Below are 8,855 nucleotides of genomic sequence, written 5' to 3'. Positions count from 1 at the left end.
CGGGTCCGCGATATTTCGCTCACCCCAGCGCTGATAAGCGTTCCAGATCACCGTTAATTCGCATGCATTAGTTTCGGGTTACATCTTATTCGAGGGTTTGAATTTAACGTAAATACACATTCGAGGCTGAGGTTTGGGAAAGCGTGAATGTTTCCCTGATAATGTCGCTTCGCCCACTACTTGAGTGCATGGAAATGTAATCGTGAAGTGGGTCACCGCCTCAGAAAATACTTTAAAAACACAAATCAGGAATAATCAGACAGCAGAATTTAATTAGAGCCGTAGGCTAATCACAAAATATTTTATTCCAAGCCAATATCGCTATGGGGGAGGGGTCCGTTTCTGCTCCGGCAGCGGCTCCTGCTGCCGCTGCTTTAGCGTTTGCAACATCTGGCCTACAGACCTACTAATTTCGACTCGTGATCTCGTTCGGCGAAACCCGATCTACGTGGTTCAAATACCTTCCAAATTGGGGGCGATTTAACAATCGCGACCAATTAAACCCGGGGAAGAAAAGAAAAGGAAAAAAAAAAAACAAAGAGGGGGGGAAAAAAAACCAAGCAGCAAATCCCCTCCTTCCCTCGCTCTCCCCCGCCCGGGGCTCGCACACACTATCTGTTGCTCTCTCACGGCGGCAGCAGCGGGCGGGGGCGTGCGGCGGGGCCGGGACGCTCTCACTCACACTCGCACTCGCACTCACCCGCACGCCCCTCGCACCATTGTCCCTGCCCGCCCCGCTCCCGCTCTCTCTCCCGCTCTCCCTCGCTCCCTCGCTCGGGGTGTTTTGTTGGCGGCCCGGCGCGGGGCCCGGCGCGCCCGCCCGCGCCGCGGCGGAGCGGAGCGGCACATTCATTATCGGCCGGGGGCCGATTTCAAACCGCTGCCATCGCGGCTCCATTGTTCGCCGGGCGGGCGGGCCCCGCCCCCCTTTGTGCGCGGCGGCCGCGATTGGCCGGCGCCGGGCGGAGCGCTGCCGTCACCGCTCGGGAAGCCCATTCATCTGTGCACTTGGGCGTTGGACTCCGCATCTTATTAGCAACCAGGGAGATTTCTCCATTTTCTCCTTGTCTACAGTACGGCTACAAATCTGGGATTTTTTATTACTTCTTTTTTACTAAACTTGGGCTCCTTTTTTTTTTTTTTTGCTCGACTTTTTCCTCCCTTATTTTCCCCTCCCTCCTGTGCTGCTGCTTTTTGATCTCTTCAACTTTAAATTTTTTAAAAGGAGTGCATTATAATCGGTTCTGTTCTCTCTTCTCTTTTTTTTCCCCCTCTGGTGTGTGTGTGTGTTGCTGCTGCTGCTGGTCGCCCAGTATTTATACCAACCCAACACTCTTTGTTTCCCCTCCTTTTGGATCTGTTGAGTTTCTTTGTTGAATAAGACAGCATGGGTGCCCAGTTCTCCAAGACCGCTGCAAAGGGCGAAGCCTCCGCCGAGAAACCTGGGGAAGCAGTGGCTGCATCTCCATCCAAGGCGAATGGACAGGTAAAAAACGAAAAGAAATTTTAAAAAATATTAAATCTACTCCTTTTTTAAGCCAACTTCGACGGACTCTCTTTCGCGTCCTGTTTAATTCTTCTTCCTTTGATGCCCCAGTGGCACATTCAATGGAGAATACGGTCGATCCTTTTATCTTTGCAACTCGACGCAAAGGAATAATTTCTTTATTTTGGTTAAACGGGCTCGGCTTTGAATGATTCCTTCCTTTATCTTTCCTGCGTGGGGGGCGGGGGGAAGGGGCACGGTTCTTTCTTTCTTTCTTTTTTTTAAATCCCTCGTGTATTATGGTGGAGCGTCCCAATGGCTCGTAAACGGAAGGATCTTACAAAGCTTGGCTTTTCTGCCCGCTTAACCTCCTCCCGAAGACACTCGGTGCCTCGAGCGGAACGCCTCTCGTGGCACAGCCGGACGGCCGTGTAGTAGCGGGGCCCGGAGCCCCCGGGCAGGAGGCTCCGCGGGCAGCCCCCTCGGGCGGGAGCGCGGGCCGGGGGCTGCGCCGCCCGCCCCGTCCACGGCAGCCCCGCCGGGGGCTCGGCAGCCGCGGGGCACGGCTTTCTGTCACCCACCCGCGCCCCCTCCCAAACGCGTGAGCCGGGCTGGCAGCGGCGGCGTTGCGGGCAGCCACCCCCCGCCCGCCCCGCAGCTGCCGCTCCGGGCAGCCAGCCGCGCTCCGGGCGCCCGAAAGATGCAAATGCGGCGTGAGTGGGGAGGGGAGGGGGGGCGGGGGGCGCCTCGCCGCACCGCCCGGGCGCAGAGGGGCCGCGGCGGGCGGGGGGCCGGGGCCGGGCCGGGCGAGCTTTGTTCGCCTTCCCCGCCCCGCGCCGCCGCCGCGGCTTGGACGGGGCGCGCCGAGGGCGGGGGAGCGCGGCGCGGCCGCCGCTGCGTGGAGCGGGAGCGCCCTCTGGCGGCCGCCGCGCGCTCTCCGCCCGCCGCTGGGGGCGCCCGGCCCGGCGAGAGCGCCGGGGCTTCGAACCGCGGGAAGCGGCGAGGCGAGGCCGGCGGGCGGGGAGGGCGGCGGCGGCGCCCCGCGACGCCCCCGGTAACCCTGGTCCTTGTCTTGCAGGAGAACGGCCACTTGAAGGTGAACGGCGACGCCTCCCCCGCGGCGGCGGAGGCGGGCAAGGAGGAGGTGCAGGCGAACGGCAGCGCGCCCGCCGAGGAGACGGGCAAAGAGGAGGCGGCCTCGTCGGAGCCCGCCTCCGAGAAGGAGGCGGGAGAGGCGGAGAGCACCGAGCCGGCCTCCCCGGCGGAGGGCGAGTCCTCCCCCAAGACTGAGGAGGGCGCGACCCCCTCGTCCAGCAGCGAGACCCCGAAAAAAAAAAAGAAGCGCTTTTCCTTCAAGAAGTCCTTTAAGCTCAGCGGCTTCTCCTTCAAGAAGAACAAGAAGGAGGCCGGCGAGGGGGCCGAGGGCGAGGGCGGCGCCGCCGCCGCGGCGGCGGAGGGCGGGAAGGAGGAGGCGGCGGCCCCCGAGGCGGCGGGCAGCGAGGAGGGCAAGGCGGCCGCCGAGGAGGCGTGCGCGGCCGGCAGCGCCGAGGCGGCGAAGGAGGACGTGGGGGACTCGCAGGAGGCCAAATCGGACGAGGCCGCCCCCGAGAAGGCGGCGGGAGAAGAGGCCCCGGCATCGGCGGCGGCCGAGGAGCAGCAGCCGCCTCAGCAGGCAGCGGAGGGGAAGGCGGAGGAGGCGGCGGGTGCCGGCGCCGCCACGAATGAGGCGGGCAGCGGCGAGCAGGAGGCGGCACCCGCGGAGGAGCCGGCGCGGCAGGAGCCCCCCGCCGAGAGCAGTCCGGAGGGACCCGCCGCCGAGTCGGCGGAGTAGTAAGCGCCGCCGCCGCCCCTCGCCGACGGACTTTTCTTCCCCCCTGTTTGTTTTTGGAGTGGTGCCAGGTACTGGTCTCGGAGAACTTGTCTACAACCAGGGATTGATTTAAAAGATGTCTCGTTTCTTTTTTTTCTCTCCCCCCGCAGCTCCCATCTCAAATCGTTATATGTTGCCGCCATTCCAACGGGCGGAGGGGGGCTCCCTTCCGCCTTCCTCTCCCATCCTTTATATTTTGGTTTTTTTGGGTTTTTTTTTTCATCAGTATTAATGTTTTGTTTTGGTTGGTTCGGTTTTTTTTTTTCGTTGGTTGTTTGCTTTTTTAAATTTTGTTCGTTTATTTTTTAATTTCATACTTTGCAACTCTCTTCATATTATAAAACTTTTGCCGATCGGTCTATGGACATGCCCATATATGAAGGAGATGGGTGGGTCAATAAGGGATATCAAATGAAGTGACAGGGGCCGCAGTGGGGAACCCGGGGCGCGCAGCCCTTGCCGGGAGCGCGCCCCGCCAGAAATGATGTAAGGGGTTAGTCTTTTTTTTAAAAGAAAGTTATTACGATGTATTTTGTGAGGCAGATGTTCTATAAGGTTTACAACACTACAAGTCTTGATTAAGAAGGAAAGGAAAAAGGAAAAAAAAAATAAAAATCAATACCCAGATAAAGAGATCATAGTCTTAGAAATTCATTTAAACCATAGGAACTTTTCACTTATCTCATGTTAGCTGTATCAGTCAGTGATTAAGTAGAAATACAAGTTGTATAGGCTTTATTGTTTATTGCTGGTTTATGACCTTAATAAAGTGTAATTATGTATTACCAGCAGGGTGTTTTTAACTGTGACTATTGTATAAAAAAACAAATCTTGATATCCAGAAGCACATGAAGTTTGCAACTCTTTCCACCCTGCCCATTTTTGTAAAACTGCAGTCATCTTGGACCTTTTAAACACAAATTTTAAACTCAACCAAGCTGTGATAAGTGGAATGGTTACTGTTTATACTGTGGTATGTTTTTGATTACAGCAGACAATGCTTTCTTTTCCAGTTGTCTTTGAAAATAAAGGAAAACTCTTCAGACGCAATGGTTTTTTTTTTTTTGTGTAGCATCTTGTCTATCATGTTTTTGTAAATACTGGAGAAGCTTTGACCAATTTGACTTAGAGATGGAATGTAACTTTGCTTACAAAAATTGCTATTAAACTCCTGCTTAAGGTGTTCTAATTTTCTGTGAGCACACTAAAAGCGAAAAATAAATGTGAATAAAATGTATAATTTGGTTGTCTTTCTTTTATGGATACTCTGGTAGCTTAAAGGGACTAGCCAGTATTGCCTAAATTTGTACAGAGACAGTCATGTGTGTGCTGTTAGCTGTAGCTTTGAGAAGTACCTTCCTGGATCTTGGACTCTGTAATACTGTGCATTTTACAGAGAAAGTGTGCAGTGCACCAGGTAATTTGTAGGCTTTTCTGGCTTTGAAAAGAAGACTGGAAGGCAGTCTGAGCTTGTTGTGTATGATTCTCCTGTCCAGGCTCCATCTTGCTTTTAAGACCAGATGTATCCAGTGTATAAGGATCTTGCCTCTTGAGGAAAATAAGATTTGCTTAGGGTGAGGCACTGAAATTTTTATGCTGGGTTGGTTAAAAATTAAGCTCTTGAACAGCTGTCCCGCTTAGGTCTTGGTATGCTGGTCCTGATTTGGTACCTCAATGATTGTCTTGAAAACTTTAGCCTGGAAGGAGAAGGGGGAAACTAACACTGCCATTCTACTTAAAGTAATTAAAAGCAATATTTTCTTTTTTTCCTCAAGTGCTACTCCCAAGTACAGGTGAGTTTCAAAACAGATTTCAAAATTTGTCAATTAAAAAAAATTACTTGGTGCTTGCCTTTAATTGTTAGGCTTTTTGGCTATTTTCCAGCATATTGCTCAGGGCAATTATGCCTTAATAAAACAGTGAGTTTGTGTAAGAAAAGCAGCAGTGGTGTTTGGAGGGTGGAAATTGATTCAAGAGAGTGTTGCTTCTAAGTTTATAGGAGAAAGTTTAGTGTTACACTTACTTGCTTCCACCATTTTCAGCAGAAACTCTTTGGAAGCAATTATGATTCATTTTATGAGAAAATGGCACATTAGCACCTTGTTCCCTAAAGAACAAAGCCTAAACTGAATGAAGTATAGTAGATTTCCTGCTGAATGCATACTTCTTTTTGTTTTGTTTGGTTTTTTTTGGTTTTTTGTTTTTTAATTCAGCTGTCTACCATTTTAACTTTGGCTTGTATGTACTCTAGTTGCCCTGGTATTTCTCTATAACTTTAGAAATGTATTGAAACTATGCTATAATTGCTGAGGGACAAAAATAAATGGATGTAAAACAAGATCCTCCACACCAGTGTCATTCTTGGAGTACATGTGTTTGAAGTCTAGTGCATAACTGCTTTGCTAAGGGGTTTTTATAACATGGCTGTAAAAACCTGTTCTGAGACGCATAATGTCTTGGCCATAGAGTCAATGTCTCTTTTTAATAAATATATATATTTGAATCCAAGGATTCTTAAAGAGAAGTCTGAATTTCTTTTTTTTTCTTTTTTCTTTTTTTTTTTTGTCAAACTGTGTATGTACATATGAAGAAAATAATTGCTAGTAAAGTTCTTTTTCAGATTTTTCTTAACCTCTCAAGCTTTCATGTTTTTTCCTCATTCAGCTGGTGGTTTCTGAAGCACTTCCTATTCCTGGGAGTGCAGACTTGCTCTTGCCCCTGGCAGATGGACTTTTGGCTTGGGGCTTTGTCATCTGTGGCTTGACTTGACTTGAGATATATTTCCAAGTCCTAACACTGGTAGAGTTTCAAAAGTGCATCTTAAGAACACCAGCTGCATGGTCTGCTCTTCCTGTTCCAGTAGTCGGGTGAGATTTGATGATGCCAGTTCTCCACTGTGTGTTTTAAGAAGACTGAAGTCAAGAAATGGCTTGGAATCATGGAAATGGAGGAGTTCTGAACTGCTACCTCCTGCCAGAGAATTGTGCAGGAGGATCTCTCCTCCCTGGGTCCCCAAGGGACTGAGTAGTCGTTTCTGTGGAATTGTGGAATATCCTTTCTTATGTACAAGGAGAATGAAGGGGCTGGGTGTTAGTGACTGGTCAGGTGGTTCATCTTCTTACTGAGAAAGCTTTATACTTTTTTTTTTAAATTGCATTGGTTGCCTTAATGAAAATGCTAATTATAATAACTATTGTAATTTCAATAAATTCTCTCACAGCATATGTAGATTTAAAATGTGATTTTAAACCAATTTTCCTATATCATGGTTCTTTTAAAGCAGAATATTATTATTGCTATGAACATGGTAATTTCTGTAGTGCTGTGAAATAATGTCATATTTTTAGGTAAAACACTGGAATTTAATTTTGCCTGATTAGGGGCTCTAGAGATTTACTTTTTTGTTAATTTACTTACACTGAGACAACAGTTTTCCTTGTTCAAGAATGTAACCTGGTTGTACAAAAGTGCTTCAGATCTCATGCCTGTCTTGGTAAAATCTAAACTACATTTCAGACTTTCCAAATCAAGGTGTCTTACCTCAAGTACTTGAGTTTTGTATCTGGTCCTGATACTTATTAATGTGAAACTGTAGAGATGTTGCCTTCAGGCAAGGAAGCCAGGCAGGAAAAGGGAAAGGTGAGACGGATGAGGGAAGTGGAATCCAGGCTTTGTCTTAGCTTCTGGAGTACCATTGCCTTCTTGCTGGGGTCCACAATCCTTGGATACAAATCAAGTCTTTTATTGACTTCTGCCATATCTAAAAACTCCTGTTGGTTGTATTAGGTATGAGTGTTGCATGTGTATTTTACTCCTTTATTATGATCTTGTCTATGTTTGAAGGAGGTTTTTCATTCTACAGTACTGTTTGAAACAGCTAACTCTTGAACTTACTTGCAGTTGATCAGATAAAGGTTGAAGGTTTTCATCTGTTTTGATTGTTTGAGTTTTTCTAAGTTACAAGTCCTTTAAAAAAATCTAGGATAGTACACATTCTACCCTGAAGCTGTAATGCTGGTTAATATTTTCCTGCAAAATTAGTCCTGTGAATTTAGTCTTCATGCTATTTTGTACAGTGAAAGAGTAGTAAAAGGTCATCACTGGTGGTATTGGACTGGTTTCAGTGTTTGATTTGAGAGACTGAGGTGAAGTGTGTTTTTCATGATGACGTAGCTTAGCTGAAAGCATCCTGATTCTAGCTTAGGACAAATTTTTATTTTACCATACTCAGGTCACCGAGATAGAATAAAGCAGGTCCTTTTTTTCCTGAAGTAAGAAGCAAGTGAGAATGGCATATTGTTTATAAGATGGTGTAGACAGGGGGATTAATTTGTTCTCCTTACAAATCTGAGATCCTGGGATAGCTGTCAGTGATGGGAGCTATTGGCATTGCGATGAGTCTGGCAGGGCAGAGGCAAACAGGCTCCTGTCAGTCCAGTGAGGGAGTGTAAGAGGTGGTGCTACCAAGAAGTGCAAGGTTTCTGAAAGCCGTTGTACTGACTTGCCTGGGGAGAGCCAGGGTGGTGGTGAGCTTTTAAGGCCTGTTGCTTGTTTGAGGATTGAGAAAGGGAAGATGTAGCATGATGTGTTTACCGAACAACTGTTGAGATTGCTCTGAAGTGGAAACGTTGCCTTTTGGGGAGATCAGAGGAGGGTTAGCAATGGGATCCAAGTGGCAATTATGCCTAAACAGAAGGGTGACCAAAATATTGCCCTGTGAATGAAGAGCAGAGTTAGAAATATGTAAATTTGGGCTGTATTGTTGACTAAGTATACTTTCCATCCAAAAGCAAGAGGTGTTCTTTATACAGAACAATTCAGATTCAGAATGCTCCATTTTTGGGATATCTATAATGTTGCCTGGTGGAGGTGACATAAAGGTTAAATAAATGTTTTTAGAATGTTTTGAAGTCTTGAGGATGCTTACAAGTATTATTTACACATCTTTGCTGCAGGAAGGCATGTTTATCCAAAACAGGACTATCAAGGTACTAGGTGAAACAAGACATTAATATTTGCAATTAGAAAGACACAAACAAGATATATGGAATGTTAGCTCTAAGATATGATGAATTTAGATAAAATATCAAAGACATTATTAAGTTAAAAGGAGGCAGGAGGGTTTTGTGCTTTTGTTTTGGTTTGTTTGTTTGTTTCACCTAACACAGTTTTGATTTTACAACTGCAAGTACAGGGAAATCTTACTGGTGATGCATGCATTTTTATCACCAAGTAGCAAATATTCCAGAAGTTAGGATTCTTAGGATAGTTCCCATGGCCAAATATGTGACAACCTGCGCTAGAAGAGTGCTGGAGAGGGAATGTTTTGAGCCAAGCAATGCCACCTTCTGGGGTATTTTCCAACACCACAGCTGATACTCTGGGTAATAAAATATTTGACAGTTGCTCTTTGCAGAGGCGATAGTAACTAGAGATTTATTTTTAGATACAGTACAAACTAGACTCTTTCTCCTGAAGTTCACACCTTAGTTTCCAAAA

General features: G+C 47.4%; 1 protein-coding gene across 2 annotated transcripts; it reads left to right on the top strand.

The window, feature by feature from the left end:
- The first annotated feature begins 912 nt into the window (after nucleotides 1–912).
- MARCKS (myristoylated alanine rich protein kinase C substrate) lies at nucleotides 913–5,694 on the top strand. Of its 2 annotated transcripts, XM_030944599.1 has the most exons (3): nucleotides 913–1,073; nucleotides 1,314–1,486; nucleotides 2,565–5,694. In XM_030944599.1, the coding sequence occupies exons 2-3, from the start codon at nucleotides 1,388–1,390 to the stop codon at nucleotides 3,315–3,317; spliced, it is 852 nt and encodes a 283-aa protein (XP_030800459.1). In that variant the 5' UTR covers nucleotides 913–1,073; nucleotides 1,314–1,387; the 3' UTR covers nucleotides 3,318–5,694. The 2 variants fall into 2 exon arrangements, with proteins under 2 accessions (XP_030800459.1, XP_030800458.1); XM_030944598.1 differs by having other exon boundaries at nucleotides 1,009–1,486.
- The last annotated feature ends 3,161 nt before the right edge of the window (nucleotides 5,695–8,855 follow it).

This window comes from Camarhynchus parvulus, chromosome 3, assembly GCF_901933205.1.
Source record: "Camarhynchus parvulus chromosome 3, STF_HiC, whole genome shotgun sequence".
Classification (NCBI taxonomy): Eukaryota; Metazoa; Chordata; class Aves; order Passeriformes; family Thraupidae; genus Camarhynchus; species Camarhynchus parvulus.
Note: the sequence above shows the minus strand (reverse complement) of the source record. Positions and strands in the feature narration are given on the sequence as shown.

Excerpts from the sequence above, each read along its gene's own strand:
- MARCKS (XM_030944599.1), top strand. The coding sequence starts at position 1,388 with ATGGGTGCCCAGTTCTCCAAGACCGCTGCAAAGGGCGAAGCCTCCGCC. Across the intron at positions 1,487-2,564 it reads CATCCAAGGCGAATGGACAG|GAGAACGGCCACTTGAAGGT; the intron begins GTAAAAAACGAA and ends CTTGTCTTGCAG.